Genomic DNA, 16910 nt, shown 5'->3' on the forward strand with positions numbered 1-16910 from the left:
TCTCGCACCTCACCACCGCTTTATCGAAAAAGGCAGAGTCACCTTTGCGTTTTTTTCTCTACTTTCATCCGGAAATGGCGGATTGGGCCCCGGTTCTCGTCGGAGTTATACTGTTCGTATTGCTCTCTCCAGGTCTCCTCTTCTCTTTACCCGGACATCACCGCACTTTAGATTTCGGCGGCATGAAAACCAACGGGAAAGCAATCGCCGTCCACACACTCATCTTCTTCGCTGCTTACACCATCTTGATCCTCGCTGTCAATCTCCACATCACCACCGGCTGATCTAGGGTAAACCCTTTCTCTGAATCAGAGGGGTTTCAGGAATCTTCTTAGATTTGGATCTCTGTTATTTTGTTTTCTAGAGTGTCTACTTTTACTTAAATCTGTCTGAAACTTGTTTGGGAACAAACAGATCCCTTGTTGTGTTGTTCATTATGTTTTACTGAAAATGTATTAAAGAATCAGAGATTAACGAAAATAATTGTGTAATCAATCAAAAAGAAGATGCTTTATGTTGGATTAATACTTGATGAATTATACCAATTATATGTGATTTTGAAACTTAGAAGGTTAGACATTATATTGGGAAAATACAAAATTACAGATTCTTTATTTGTATACAACCAACACCATGAGCTAAGAACAATAGATTAGCAAAAATAAGTAGCAGAAAAAGGCAAATTTTGAATCCAAATAAGCTTGCCTTTTGTTATAATATAAGATCAGAAATGGATGTGAATTTGTATGGCTATGACCAAGATAGTGAGTATACAGAAGTAAATAATGGCATGGACCAAAATAGAAATGCCGCTTGTGCTCATGTTACCGAACTCCATCACTCTTGTCCTCGCCGGTAGCTGAAAGAGCAATCCTGGTGAGAGTAGGATGAACAGAGCCACTGCTACAATCACTGGTCCCCAGTCTGCACTCATATCTCCAGTAATCTTCTCTCTACTATGATATGTGTTTGTCGTGTAATAGGTTCTTGTTCTTGCAGATGAAGTAAGATGTGGAATTAAAGTTTGAGAATGTAGAAGTTTGTTATGGTTTTATGTAGAATTATGGGTTTCTTGGTGGCTAAGGAGAGGAGTTGGTTAGATGCTAAGCTTTGGTAAGGTTGCAAAGGAAAGGTATTGTATTCTTTAAGTGGGTTTTGCTTCTTTCGTCTTTTTAGTTGTCTATGAGCTTTCTTTATTCTTAAATTTTCAATCAATTGCTTCTTTTATGGTTTCTGTATTCTATTTTCGACGACAACTGCTTTACAGATCGTTCTTGGTATGTATTTTCTTTTTGCTTTTGCTAAAGAATTGCTAAAAAAAAGAGTAAATGAATGTGTAAAGATGATCTCACCATTTTTATTTTCATTTTCAAGGGTCTACTTTTTCTTCATAGGTTTGGATTTAGCTTTTTCTAATCAGTATAGAGGAAACTGTTGGACCAGCGAGACTAACCAGGGACTGAATATGGTAGTTTGGTACGAAATATTGGCTTTTGATATTGGCTCTGATGATGTACACTGAGAAACTCCTTGCTTTCATGTTAGAATATTCTAGTTTCACTGAGAAACTAGAATATGAAATGTGACTCAAAGATGATCATCACTTTACTTTCTTAAGTTTATGTTCTTTCTTGATCTATGGTTTAATTTTTTCTCCCGTTTCCACAGTAAGAGCATGTTCTCGCTCTATTAGCCTCGTTTCCAAGCTCGGCCTCCACCTGACCACGATTTCGATTCACTGATCTGCAGGTGCACGTGCCACACAATAGGCAGAGGTGCTACATGATTGCCAACTAACTGCCTTCGAAGTCCGAACCCCTGCTAGAGGCTTTTGACAAATTGCACTTACGAAGAATTTTATTGGTACGAGATTCATTCTTATAATTGTGTTTGTCCACAATGCTAAGCTAATCCATACATTTTTAAGGCCATACTCCATTTTATCTCTAGCACCGTTTTTTGTTGGACCAATGGGTTCTCGTAAACAACTTAATGTTGCCATCGCTGTAGCTTTAATGGATGCATCTTGTCCCTTGGTTTGAAGACATTGATGTGCAAAATGGTAAACATTTTAGAGAATTTCAGGAAGTTAGTAGAAGAAAAACAAGAAAAATAAATAAATATGCGACTTGAGATTAATGAGAAAAGAAAAAAGGCTTTGTTTCAAGAATCACAACTCATATGCACAGTGCCGGTCTAACGTTTAACAATGCCCTAATCCAATTTTAAAACTATGCCTTTTAATATTTTGTATTGAAATTATAAAAAAAAACTAATATAAAAGTAATTTAAATTTTTGAACTAAAACAGTAAATACAGTAGAACCTCTATAAATTAATAATGTTGGGACTTTGAAATTTTATTAATTTATAGAGATATTAATTTACAAAAGTTTCCTTATTTAGTTTTTTCTATTTTTAAATATTTTTATTTATAAGAAAAAGAAAATATTTTATTTTACCGTATGTACATTATTTAAATTTTAGAAATTTGACTTTCATATTGTTTTATTATCTTATTTTGTGTATATTTTTATGTTACATAGAATTGTTAAGTGGTTTTCGGTATAATTTTACCAAATATTATTAAAATATATTGAAATGTTAAGAAAAACAAAAAAATTTTATTGTGAATATAAAACCAACAATATAATATTTAGCTTGTACTTATATAAAAATTATATATAGATAGATTATTAATTTATGATTTTAAGGGGACTATATATTTACATAGAAGTTTTAAAAATATTATTATCTTATTATTTTATCGATTTGTGTTATATTTAACACTAGCCCAATTTGGGACCGGCAAAATTTATTAATTTATAGAGATTATTAATTTATAGAGTATTAATTTATAGAGGTTCTACTGTATAAAACATTAAAATATACTTTTTTGCATTTTTTCATGTAAAAGCATTCATTAAATAAATATAGTCAATTCTTATAACAGTTTTGATCGATAACAAAATCAATTTAGGTAATCTCTTAAATAACATGTTATACTACTAATAACTATTTTTACCTTTTAAAATTTTTTATATGTGATGATCGATATTCTTATATTCTAAAATGCACACTAAATAATTTATATTTTTCATATAACAATCATTCTTTAAAAAACAAATATTATAGTAGGCGATATAATCTATTTTGACATTGATTCTTGTAGAATAATAATTCCATAAATAAAATACCACTAATTATGTTCGAATGAATATCACTTTAAAGAAATTTTCAGTATTTGAATTATGCCTTCAAAATATCATAAGTAAAAATGCCCACTAAATAATTTATATTGTCATATAACATTCATTCTTTAACAAAAAAATATTATAGTAGGTTTTCTAATCTATTGTGACATTGATTCTTGTAGAATATTAATTCCATAAGTAAAATACCACTATTTATGTTCGAATGAATATCATTTTAAAGAATTTTTCAGTATTTGAATTATGCCTTCAAAATATCATAAGTAAAAATGTCCAATAAGTATAGTTTCAATTAAAAAATCTTATAAAATTATTTTTATCTATATAGTAACAAAAATTTATAGAAAATATGCCCCTTTAAATTGGATGCCCTAATCGATGGCTTGGGTGGTTTCTCCTCTGGGCCGGCCCTGCATATGCAAGCGGTTCACTACTTTTTGAGTAAATTTCCTAAGAATATTGGACCTAAGTTTGAGTAATCAAATAGAACATAATGCAATATATCTTACAAGAAGAACAATTAATGATCATCAAGAACATAATGCAATATATCTTACAAGAAGAACAATTAATGATCATCAAGCTAAGTAGTCAACTCTCTAGGATGAGTACCACGCATACAAAATGTGGAACAAAGTATTAATCCATACATCTGGAAAACTATCTTTTGTGGACAACGCTTCCTACAAGTGAAGCAAATAGGTAAAGACATCCTTATATATATATATATATATTTTTAAGTTATAATCTTAAGTTTGTATTAATTACAAAAGAGGTTTGCTGATGGGCCATTTTCTTATCTTTCAATTTTGTTTAGGTGGTAACACTAAAATTGATTTCAAAATAGGTTAGTCCAATTTAATTTGTCTACGAAACATTATATTAAGAAAATTTATCAAGAAAATCACCCAATTATACGGAAAATGCATCTCGATATTGTAAGTGAGAGCCACAGTCATACATTATGCAACAACATCACTAATAGCACCGTTTCAAGATTCCTAAAATCAGTAGAATTACAACGTTAGATTACTAATTACTGGAGCTTTTAAACAGATTCAGACACATCTCAACCTTTGATATTGTTCTCTTAGGACTTTCATCTCAATATTCTTCTGTCATAAAAACCATAATTTGGTGATGTGTAAACCCTTCTAACTTTACACATACCATTGAAGTGTTATAAGAATCAAACAAATATTTTCATTTCGTTAAATATATCTCTTTTAAGGTTGTAGCCGATTGATGGGTATCCAACAATGTTTTTTATAACTTCTCATTTTCATATAAACAAGACCATGATATTACATGGTTTTCATGTAGAAGACTCCTGATACACATAGGTACATGAATATGATAAGAAAATGATACCATAGTTGGTAATCTTGTTGTGTCCAGTTTGTCTGCTACTTTATTTGCTTCTCTTCCTGTCCATTGAAGTGTATCTCATCAAATTTCAGAGACCACCATCTTATTTCACGGATCCAGTTGTAAGCTGCGAAATGTAGAGCTTTCCCATTCAAAATATACATCGCCTTCTTATTATCATTCTTGATAAGTATCATACGGTGTCCTCTGGACCAACAATGCTGCATTACCATTAAAATGGCTTGTAATTCGGCTTCCATTGCATTACTAACTTTATTTCCTGTAGCCTGAACCGAGTATTGACAGAAACCATCTGCACATGCAGGATCCAACCTGCTGAGGCATATGTGTCTGTATTATAGAACGATCCATCAACATTGCATTTAAGCCACCCTAACGAAGGTTTCTCCAAGTATGTTCGATTCTCTGAAAACTAGGAGAAACTGGTGTCAATTGCGTAACAGAATCCTCTTGAACTTCCACCACTTTCCATTCATTAGCATCACTTTTGGCATACTTCAGCACAACCTTCCAATGAATCTGTTTCTGTTGAAAAATAAGCTTATTTCGGCTTCTCCATATTTCCCAGAGAATCCAAAGAAGAAGCTCTTGATAATGAATTAATCGGACAGATGATGAATACTGCAAACACGCAACCATTTTCTCAGAAAATGTCGCCTGTGAGCTAAAAATAATTGGATTTGCTATCCCAGCAGCCCTCTAAATTTGTTGAGCATAACTACAATAAAAAACAAATGCTTCTCTGTTTCCTCTTCTTGATAACAACGCTTACAAATTGTATCGTTTGTAACATGTCTTCTTTGTTACCAGTCGCCAAACTTCGAGATAAAATCCGCTAAAGGAAATGCTTGATCTTTAGTGATACCTTACTCTTCCAAACATTGCGCTTTAAATTCACATCTCCATAAGTTGGGGTTATAAAATTTTGATAGGTAAGTGAGTGGCTAACCAATAGCCAGACTTTACTGTGTAAATTTCATCATCATTATAGTGCCATCCCATTAAGTCTTGTTGAGATTTTGAGCTAATACTTAGCAATACTGTCCTCTCAATATCTTCATCAACAACATCTTCCCGAAGCTTCTCCATATCCCACTCATTTTTATTCTGAGTAAGGTAGGATTGAACTTTAGTATTAAGGGACACTTCTCTTCTTTCTCCTGGAAGTCTTTGGAGGATGTAGAGGTAATCAAAGATCTACCCACATCTTAGTATGAAAACCATCTCCAATGATATATCTCATACCTTTAGCAATAAGTTCCTTCCCATGTAAGGTGGATTTCCAAGCATAAGAAGTTTTCGGTTTGAGACTCACATGTAAGATATTCCCATCTGAAAAGTAACAGGCCTGTAATATCCTAGTCATAAGACAATTTGAGTGTTGTAATATTTTCCACACTTGTTTACTCAACACTGCTTAATTGAAGGCCCCAATCTTCCTTCCTTCTTTGGTGTACAAACTCAGTTCTAGGCATACCAATGCATCCATGTATTTACTTTTCATTTATATATAATTTATTTTATTATAAATTTTATTGGAAACTTTAATAACTTAATTAACTTAAGTTTGCATAAATTTGCAGAAAACAAATGACAAAGTATATATATTTAGATCTAGTTTTTATTTCATGTTTACATTCTTCAATTTACCTATGTTGAACTCAGCCCAACCATTTAACCCATCATCCAAATGTTTGTCCACGTTTCTGTGAATTATGAACCAAACATTTTACAATTAGACCCTGTATCAAAACTAGAAAGGACTCCAAAAGTCTCCTTGGTGGACTTTCAAAAGTCACCAATGGCAGTCAGTGCACATACAAAGTCAAAAACGCGTTAAAATTCTTTGGTGCGGCTGATGCTTTCATATTATCTTCTCTACTTATAAAATACCATTTCATGAAACGTAACAAAGAAAATCAGTTTTTAAATGGCAAATTATAAATCATGTGTAACTGCTCTTTTTCTGTCTTTACTTCTGTGTCTTTCTTCTCAGTTCGGTGTCGCCGAGGCCAAACCCTCCAAACGTTAGTTTATATATTCGTCTACGCATATAAATATAACTTACACTTATTTTCAACTTTTCAAGTTACTATATAGATTGTTTTATAAAGAGATGTGCAGCATGTGCTCCGACAATGATGTTCAAATCTTTTTTTGAATTGTAGTTACTACCAAGTCTTCGGATACCCCATGCGCGAGAAACCCACCAAGTAAATTCCAGAGCCAGAATTCAAAACCATATATATTTAATTCGTCGAATATATTGTTTGTCCACAATTATTATTCAATTTATAAATATTAGGATGATTCAAATTTTCAGGGAGTTACTAACCCATTAAAACTCAATACCTTTAAAGAACCTGTAACTAATCATATGATCTTTCATTGATTTTTTTTTTTTGTAACAGTCTTTCATTGATTTTTTAACTTCTTTTTTCATATTGTTCCAGATCAGTACCGGCGAGGATGTTCCGCCCCTGCCCCGACGGGCACACGTGCGAACCACTCTAACTCAACCAAAGGAAAAGGTCCATAAGTGATGATGAACTTAAGTTTCAAGAAGTGATGGAGAGTTGAAGAAATATAAATTCCAAGAGGATGTCGAAAAATCAAGTTTATATACGGTTGTGTAATTGTTTACATATAAATGTTTAAATAATCAGAGCTAAGCTATTCCAAAGTGTATGTGGATTTAAACACAAAATTAAATAATTATGTGTACACTTTTGAATAAATAAAATATATGATTTTTGACTTAAAAATGTATCTATATATAAATACGTTTGTTTGAACGAAAAAATGTGTTATCTAAAAACATGGTCGTCTGTTTATTATCTTGCAGTTGTTCAATACGAAGCTCACTACCTTAAGGACGATGGTTCAAAGTTGAAGTGAGACGCTTTGCCATTGTTTGTAATATATGTTGACGTTTGGTTTTTGCTTAATAGCATGTGTGGTTTGATTTGATCGCAAGTGTGATTGTAATTTCATTGCTTTTTAGGAAAAAAAAAAGAATTCCTTGGAATAACTAAGTTGATATTGTCACATTGGTGTGATCCTTAGATTGGCTATGTCCTTTGAGAGTAACTAGGTAATTACCCGCGCTACGCAGCGGGATTTTTCTATAATTTTTAGTTATAAATATATATATATATATATATATATATATATTTATATTTTTTAATTTCTGATATTAAAATAATATTTGATTTAAAATATTTGATTAGTATATATGGTAAAACTCTATAAATTAATAATATTGAGACGATCAAAATCTATTATTTTATGGAATTATAATAAAAACTTTCATTTTCAGATTTTACTATATATACATTACTAATTTTACAAAACCAATTTACATGATTTTATTATATTAGTTGTGTTCTACAGAACATTTCATGATAAAATTCATCTGGAATTTTTTTTAACACTCCAGATATTTTTGGTAGTATTACTATTATTTGGTAAAATTATATCTATATTTTTTACACAATAAACAATTTAATTTTTTTGTTTGAACTTATATAAACTATATAAAAATGATTAGTTTATGATTTTTTTTACGGAGCAATATTCTTGGTTCATGGAGTTATAATAAAAACTTTCCTTTTTATATTTTACTATATATATATTACATAAACTTTACAAAGCCAATTTACATGATTTATAATATTATTTATGTTCTACAGAATTAAAAAAATAGATATAATTTTACTAAACAATAGTAATATTATCAAAAATATCTTGGAGTGTTAAAAAAACTGAGATGAATTTTATCATGAATATACACAATAAACAATACATTTTTTTGTTCGAACTTATATAACAATTATTAGTTTATGACAAAAAAAATATTAGCTTATGATTTTTTTATGGAACAATATTCTTGGTTTTAAAAAGCGAATGCCTTCATCGCCATGACGCTTGGCGAGGTGTAGCGGTGTGCCCATCGCACTGACACCTGAAAGCCAGGCGAGGTACACATAGCGTTCGCTATTGAGCGTTTTAGTATTATTCATAAGTCGCTTTTTAGCGACGCCTCACTGATTCCCTTCTCAAACCAACTTGATTTGTACATATTTTGGTTACTAAACCAACTTTGGTTTAATACATAATCTCTAGTCTAATATAACCTATCGACAAACCTAATCTACTCACTATATTATAGTTATATACAACCCTTAAGTTCTTCATCACTCTTTCTTTCTACTTTTCTCTATGTTCTTCATTTTATCCACTCAGCTTATATCTTCTTTCTTTTGTACTTAGGTCTCTGTTCTCATAAACTATATTTTCTTATCAAGGAACTTTGAATCAGAATTTTAGAGTTTTAGGATTCTAGTTCTGCTCTATTAAATTTTAGTACATCTGAATTGGTGTTTTGGCTTTAAACTTTTAATCTTTCAATGGAATTGGTATTTTAATTTTCTCTTTACTGTTTCTATCAATGGCTTATCATGACTTAAAAGTTAGAAATAGATATTACGGTTTTGCATGTGTGTTACACATGGCGATTGACTTTCCTCGCCATAGCGCTTGGTGAGAGTCGAGCACCTTATCGTATTTGTTCGCAACATGCTATTTAAAACCAAGACCATATATATTTAAATAAGATTTTTGAAAAGAAATTATCATTTTATTTTATCAAATTGTGTCATATTTGAATATATAATATATTTTCAACCCATTTTTTATATTTACGCATGATGATTCGATTAGATATTTACCTATTTATTATTTTCATATTTTATTAAGATAGTTGAACATTCAAAAATATAAATTGAACAGTATGGGTGAATGTGTGAAAAATTGAACCTTATAAAAATTGACTGTTGTATTCTGAAATAATTATGAAATACGTCTTAAATTACCGTATGACTTTCTTTTTTCATAAAATTAATATATTCTTTGTTTGTTAATTTACTGTAAAAATTTCATTTTATGGTTTATTATATATTGTGCTTGTGTATCAAATAAGGAGACATAGGATAGTCAAAAATAAACATAGGAGAGTGAAAGAAATAAAATGAGAAATGTTACCATGAAAATGTAGTGAAGTTATTGAGAAACATAGAGCGTACTGATCCGTAATTTACAAAATGAAAACAAATATTGAAACATAATTGTATATTTTTTTTTCAATCAAGTAATACTGGTAAGTAATAAGATTAAACTTACTTTATGTTCTTTTATAAATTTATAGTCTATTACACAACATAAAACTGAAGAACGGTATTTGAAATTGCAAACGTATATAATAGCACATATAACATAAAAATTATCTAATTAGAAAGTCAACCTCTATTTTCATTTGTCTTATTGTAACAAAGACCTCCCTTGCTGCAGACCTTTGTGTTTTCTATTAAAGAGTCAGTACAATAGCTTATATAGAACTCAAGGGAGTGATAATCTTTTTCATTTGAGAGAAGGAGATCAGTTTGTGCCTCAGTAATGATGGCTCATACGTTGCTACAACCTACAAGATATAGCTTATATAGCTGGATCCTTCTTGTTGTACAGTTAGAGGATAAAAACGTGACAGAGTCTCGGACAGAGAAGTTTCCCTTTAAGATCACATCAGATTATTAGATTCCTGCAACTTTAATGAATCTCCTTCTATTTCTTTGAAATTCTCAACTTGCTGATACAACAGAACCGAGTGTTGTCAAGACGAGAACTATATATAAAAAAGACATGAAATAATAAAAATGTATCAGGCAAGAAAGAACAGCATCATATTTATAACAGCTGCTATGTCATAGTAAATAATCCACGAGTTAGAATAAAACATACCCAAAAGCTTTGGACCAGCAGTGGTTAAGTAGTTGAACAAGCGTCTTCCAGTCGCAAAAGCTATTGAGCTCATATAAAAACTCGTTTCTGCACTCATGGCATAAAACAATTTGGTATGAAGGTGTTTTTTTTGCTGCAGCATTGAAAAACAGATGTCATAAAGGTATAAATATAAATCATACCTTATTAAGCAAACAATGCTACTGCCGTGTCACTATCTTCTTCACATCAGTAGATATCAATTATTTTTTGTTGCTGTGAACGATAGTCCCTCTGCAAAAAATATGAGAAACTGATCTTCTATGAACGATAGTCCGTAATGCTCTGTTATATAGACGGTGTTTAATCAAGTAACCTAAAGCAAATATGAGAATGAGATCACAAAAGTCATCCAGAATAAAATTCACATAAGTTATCAAATCACTAAAGCTACTAACCATTCCAACAATCAGACAATGTTATAAAAACAAAAATTGGTGGCAATTTGATGGAAACAGGCCATAAAAGTGTCTATATACTTAAAAAATATGCAGCAACAAAAGAGGATCCACAAACACACACTTAGAGAAACAAAAAGACCATGAAACACGTTCCCAAGCTCTTCACTTGAGGGGAATGAAATGGGAGGAGTGGGTAGCACCAACATCAGGCCTACAGTGCCTAACTGGCTTGTATGAGATGGAGAACTCGGCCAGGTAGTGACCAATCATCTCGGGCTTGATCTCGACCTGGTCAAAGGTCTTTCCATTGTACGCTGCAGTGATGCTTCCGATAATCTCAGGGACAATGATCATGTTCCTCAGGTGGGTTCTGGCTTCTCACCTTGTGGTGCCTCCCTTTTCTAGTTATCAACCGAAAGTAAAGATAGTCAGCTTCAGCAATTCAAAAGTGTGGAAAGAAAGAATCTAAAATACCTAAAACTAACTCCTGATTTTTACTAAGGCACACCCTAGCATTTGATACTAAGGCGTAAACCAAGAATAACATTAACAATCCAAGGTCACTAATAAAGTTAAAAGACAAATCCCTAAACCCTAATCGTACAAATACCATCACAAATCATTCAATCAGCAGATTACAATCTAACATTCAAAGCCATTTTGACTACATCGGTAAGAAAAGACGAGACTTGATAGCAAAATGAAATGCTTACCGCCTTGCGTAGCTTCTTAATCAGAGCCATCGGCTTCCTGGTCGACCAAATCGAAACAGTAAGAGAGAGATCCGATTTCAAAGCGAAGGAGAGAGAGAGATCGAAGAAGAATAATCTCGGATCCCTTCTCTCTTGCCAAACGGAGAAGAAAACAAAAGAAAAACATGACAGCAGAGCAATGAGGTGGAGATATAAAATGTCGTGAGTGGTTTTTGCATTTTTTTCATTTATTGACATGTCATTCTCAAAAGCATTTTCAAATCCAACGTGTCACTTGCTGGAGAGAGTCTAGCCTTATTACTGTGGGGATTCTCTTTAAAAGTGATCACCGTCTCTGTTCACCGAGTCTAAACACAATGTATGTCAATTGGGCTGTCTATCTCCAAATGAACTTAGTGACTGTAACCTATGATTAAGCTGTACATGCCCAAATAGGGTTAGTTACTGGAGCCTCCTATTCTGTAACTGGAGCCAAATGAACTTAGTGACTGTAAGTCTGTAACCTCTGATTAAGCTGTACATGTCCAAATGGGCTTAGTGACTGGAGCCTCCTATTCTGTAACTGGAGTCTGCCTCCGAACCTCTGCTTAAGGATGTAGACTTGAAGTAGTAGTAGACGGTTTTAGTGAAAGACTAAATTATATATAGAAATCGGATTATTATGCTTTTAAACATCTATTCTTGATTTACTGTTTGTTCATGGACGACATTAGAAACCCAATCTGTTTTTAAGATCTTTAATTTGAACTACTTTGATCCAATTCTCTATTTCAAACGGTCGACTCAAACATGAGACCTTGATGTGTTTTTTGCTTGCAAGATTCAAAGGTTACTCCAACCTCAAGACCTTGTAATCTAGCATTTGAACTAGTGCCTGACTATTAAACCTATTCCATGCCAAGCAAAGTACTAGTAACGACACTCATATATCCTTTTTCACTAGATATCCTATGACTGAAACATTAATGCTAAGAAAATAGAGAAGCAAAGAGAATCCCGATCAAAAACCTTAACATAGTTTTTCAAGCTCACAAACACAACTTACATTAAAGTAGAACATAAAAAGGAACAAATAAACTCTTACTAGACTTGATTAATCTTCAGGATCAAAAGGTCTGTTGTCAAAGTCTTCTCTGTCTTCAGCTATGTCAGGGCAATACCTCTGAGACAAAACCTCGACTTGTTCTGCAAACGTTTTGCTTCCAGGCAATCCGATATGATTCACCATCTGATTCCACCGACTTCTACAAGCATCTCCATCTCTATTATCCAAAAGATTATCCCAATCCACGTCGTCGACACAAGCAGCATCCAGATTCGTAAGCTCGTCCAAGAGCCTATAGTCATCCACGTTAGCCCACATCCCATCGGCCACCATCGGTGATGTCAACTGATCATACCATTTCAGGCAGCAGACGGCATGGTCCCTTGTTCCGAGCTGGTCGCTTATAGCCATCCAAGGGATGTTATCCCTGAGCATCCCATGTTTAGAGTGCTTCTCTTTGAACGCTTTTATCCTAAGGTCTCTGTTGACAAGATCAAAGAGGCTTTGGTACTCCTCCATAGACCAATGTCCTTTCTTCTTGGACGCCAATCTAATCCTCCTCCAAGCGTCTTTAACATGGTTCCTGTGTTTACCCATGGCATCCGCGAGAGTCCTCCAATCGTTGCCGCGTTTCTTCTGATGCTGCACAACGAGCTCCAAATCCTCTTTAGTCCATACCCCTTTGGATCCTTCTTCAAACAAAGTATGCGCACGATAGTAGACACCAAGGTATGGCCTCCAGGGTAAAGCAGTAGCTATCTCTTTCCAACAGCCTTTGATTTGTTTGTGTGCCTTGCAGTTCATGACCATGTTAATCCCTTCGTCTCCTAAAGCATGGTTCTCAACGTATTCCAATACAGATTTCTTGATCAGCTCGTCTTCTTCCTTTGTAAACCGCTTACCCCTCACCAGGTCAACTTTTTCTTCCCCTTCTTCTTCATCGCTTTCTTCAGAGTCAGCAGGAAAAACTTCAACTTGGTCGGAAAAGTTGACCTTTTTAGCGCTTTTGGGTGATGGGGTGGTCACAACTTCATCACTCTTACTACCCTTCTGCTTCTTCTTCTTCTTCTTCTTTTTATCCTTTCCATTGTTGTTGTTGTTTTCTTCAGCCTCTGGATCTTCACTTTGCTTCTTCTTCTTCTTCTTACTTTTCTTCTTTGCAATTTCCGGAGAGTTCAAGTAGTTTCCTTCAGCCTCTGAATTCTCCTTCTCTGCATCTCCCGAAGAGTCTTCAACCTCTGGAGCTTCACTTAGCTTCTTCTTCTTCTTTTTCTTCTTTGGAACTTTGGTAGACTTGTTCAAGTTAGCCTCTGAATCCTCACTTTGTGTCTTTTCTGCATCATCTTCTCCAACCTCTGGAGCATCAATTAGCTTCTTCTTCCTTTTCTTCTTGGAAGACTTGTTCAAGTCGTCAGCCTCTGAATCCTCACTTTGTTTCTTCTCAGCATCTTCAGCAGAGTCCTTGTTGTCTTCTTCAACCTCTGGATCTTCAGTTTGCTTCTTCTTCTTCTTTGGAGACTTCTCTGGATCCTCAGTTTGTAACTGATTAACTTGAGCCTCCTCTGGAACATCTCTTTGAATCTTGTCCTTACTTTTCTTCTTGGAGCTGGAGGTGTTTTCAGAATCAGCAACTGTTTGCTTCTTCTTCTTCTTAGTAGTCTTAGGATTGGGTGATGTATCTCCCAGATCAGTATCATCAACACGCTTTCTCTTTCTCTTACCATCATCATCAGCATCAGTGTTGGCGACTGCTTTCTCATGGCCTTGGCTGCTCTCAGTGTCTCCTCCTAACTCATCACCACCAGATACCTTCGTCTTCGATTTCTTTCCACCTTCAGAATCAGGTTTTTCAACACTTGGTTTCTTCTTCTTCGTCTTCTTCTTCACAGAGCTGCGCTCTGCGGGGGTTCCTTGAGATGGAACCGCGACCTTACTCGCCGTCGTCGTCGTCCTCTCTTCATCCGTGTCAGACTCCAGCGAATCTAACTTGAAGAAATTCGCCGACATAACCATTACTATTCGCCCTGACCTTCGAATCCGATTTAGGGATTCAGAAAAGCAAACGCGAGAGAGAGATGTTTCCAGGTTTTTGTGGCGGCGAGAAGACAAAAGGGTTTGTTTTGATTTGAGATTATTTGGGAGCCCTCCAAGACTTGGTGGGCTTACGTTAAAGGCCCAATATTACTTTTTATCTTTCGAGACGCCGCCTATTTAGAGCATGCTTATCGCGGGCTCTAAAGCCCTGGTCCTTATGTTTTTGGGCCAAAAATAAATGAAAAATGGTGAATAAAGCTAAGAGACATCGCACAACGTCCTTGGTTTGGATACAAATTGGGCTGGTCCTTCAGACAGGTGTCAGCATGAGATTGGCCAGAGCAATTAGGGCAAAAGAACTTTGTCGTTTGACAAACCTATCTTGTTCTCTCCGCTCTCTCTTCTCAAAGGCGACTCCCTTGGCGATTCTCTGTATTCTCTCCGCTCTCTCTCTGCCGACGGCGTGTTCCACGGCGAATCAACGACGTGGGCTCCTGCATCTCTCTCTCGACTCAGACAGACATCGCGGTGGATCCTTCTCCGATTCCATCCAGATTTCGTTCCCTCAACATCGATTCTCTCGACTGAGACAGAAAAATAGGTACGTCGATCTATCTCCTCCGCATCTGTTGTTGTTGCTAGTTGATTCCGGTTTCAATTGTTGGTTTAACTTTTACATTGATCGGTTTCAATTGTTGGTTTAACTGTTGTGATGTGGAATCTGATAATTGTGGAATCTGATAAGTGTGTAATATTTTTGCTAAAATTTGGGTAATAATTGTGTACTTGATCTAAGAAAAAATATGGTTGATAGAGTAGTCGGTTTTAATTTTTGTGATTGGTTATATAGAGTACTCGGTTTCATTGTTGTGATTTGTTAAAAAGCTTTTGATCATGTTGGTTTCATTGTTGTGATTTGTTAAAAGCTTGTTGTAGTTTCATTGTTGGTTTAAATTGTTGTAGCTTTTGATCATAGAGTAGCTCGTTTTAGTTGGGATGTTGTGGTTATATCAATTAGCTACTGGTAAGAGGAAAACAACTGACGTCCATCCACAAGCTTCGAGTGCCACTGCCACTGCCAGTGGCAGTGCCAGTGCCAGTGCCAGTGTTGATGAACATGAGAAGCGCCCTGAAGGTATAAAGGCGGCAAAAGCAAGAAGGAACAATGCTAAAGGGAAGTCTTTTGAGGAGTATAAGGACATGTGCAGCCTCAAGATGGTTGATCTAGCTCAGAAGGAGAAACTATGCAAGCTCTCCATACTTGACACTCTCCTTGCTAAGAAGGAGTCACTCACGGAGGCTGAAGAAATAGTCAAGGATAAACTGCTTGCCCAGTATTTCTAACTATGAATCATATGTGTTAACTTGTTGTTTTATTTGAATTTTCTGTTTTCTTTGAACTATGCTTTTAATGTTTGAACTCCCTTGTCTACTTTATGAAATAAAATCGTGTGTTCCATGTTCTCTACTATCCATATAAATATATGTTTGAAATATATGTGCTTTTAAATATATGAAATAAAATAGTGTGTTGTGCTTTTCATTGCAGGTTAAAGGAAAATGGGAAACTACAGCTATACGCAGCCATCATGGTCAGAGGATTATTATGACAACGACGCCGACGCCGATAGTGGGTACAGCGAAACAGAGGCTGATATACTCCTCGACCAAGCTGAGAATGATGCAGCGCGGCGTCAGTACCCCCCCCAGCCTGAAGTAGAGTTTGGCTTCCCGAAAGAGTGCTACTGTGGTGGTGAACCACATACCGCCACTTCCTACACAGCAACTGATCCCGGGAGGAGGTTCTACACCTGTGCGAACAGAGACGACGGAGACTGCCATGTCTGGAAGTGGTGGGATGTGGCGGCTACAGAGGAGATTAGAGCCATATCCACACAGTGTCAGCAGCTCAGTGATAAGGTAGATTATCTCTCATTTCTGAGTGACTACGAAACTCAGCTTGATGAGGCTAAGCTACTGCATAACGAGACAGAGCAGAAGTTGGTGAGGCTTGAGAGAATTGGGAAACGCTTTGAACACGTTCTAGGTGCTATGCTTGTTGTGTTAGTGATAATAGGGATGGTGATTATCTTGAAGTAGTGCTGGTCATAAGCTACTGCTTGTTGTATGTCTTGTTTAACTTGTACTCGGTTTAAACTTCTACTCGGTTTTTAGTGTAACTTCTAGTATCTTGCACTTGTAGTAACTTCTAGTATCTTGTAATGAACTTGTAGTATCTTGTGAACTTGTATGTTAACATGTACTTGTATGAACTTGTATCT

General features: G+C 34.9%; 4 protein-coding genes and 1 pseudogene across 4 annotated transcripts; 2 read left to right on the plus strand and 3 right to left on the minus strand.

The window, feature by feature from the left end:
- Window positions 1-545: 545 nt before the first annotated feature.
- LOC108851930 (uncharacterized) lies at window positions 546-1154 on the minus strand. Its single transcript, XM_018625405.2, has one exon. It carries the CDS (start codon window positions 932-934, stop codon window positions 725-727), a length of 210 nt encoding a protein of 69 aa, XP_018480907.1. The 5' UTR covers window positions 935-1154; the 3' UTR covers window positions 546-724.
- A 5342-nt stretch (window positions 1155-6496) lies between these two features.
- On the plus strand, window positions 6497-7365 carry LOC108852941 (serine rich endogenous peptide 15-like). The gene is made up of 3 exons (XM_057007362.1): window positions 6497-6627; window positions 6769-6813; window positions 7054-7365. Exons 1-3 carry the CDS (start codon window positions 6531-6533, stop codon window positions 7137-7139), a joined length of 228 nt encoding a protein of 75 aa, XP_056863342.1. The 5' UTR covers window positions 6497-6530; the 3' UTR covers window positions 7140-7365.
- Window positions 7366-10783: 3418 nt separating this feature from the next.
- LOC108850684 (40S ribosomal protein S15-1-like) lies at window positions 10784-11854 on the minus strand (annotated as a pseudogene).
- A 674-nt stretch (window positions 11855-12528) lies between these two features.
- On the minus strand, window positions 12529-14716 carry LOC108855526 (RNA polymerase I termination factor). Its single transcript, XM_018629373.2, has one exon. The coding sequence runs from the start codon at window positions 14605-14607 to the stop codon at window positions 12643-12645; it is 1965 nt and encodes a 654-aa protein (XP_018484875.1). The 5' UTR covers window positions 14608-14716; the 3' UTR covers window positions 12529-12642.
- Window positions 14717-16056: 1340 nt separating this feature from the next.
- Window positions 16057-16728, plus strand: LOC108850685 (uncharacterized protein At4g04775-like). Its single transcript, XM_018624175.2, has one exon. The coding sequence runs from the start codon at window positions 16189-16191 to the stop codon at window positions 16726-16728; it is 540 nt and encodes a 179-aa protein (XP_018479677.1). The 5' UTR covers window positions 16057-16188.
- The last annotated feature ends 182 nt before the right edge of the window (window positions 16729-16910 follow it).

This window comes from Raphanus sativus, chromosome 4 (assembly GCF_000801105.2).
Source record: "Raphanus sativus cultivar WK10039 chromosome 4, ASM80110v3, whole genome shotgun sequence".
Classification (NCBI taxonomy): domain Eukaryota; kingdom Viridiplantae; phylum Streptophyta; class Magnoliopsida; order Brassicales; family Brassicaceae; genus Raphanus; species Raphanus sativus.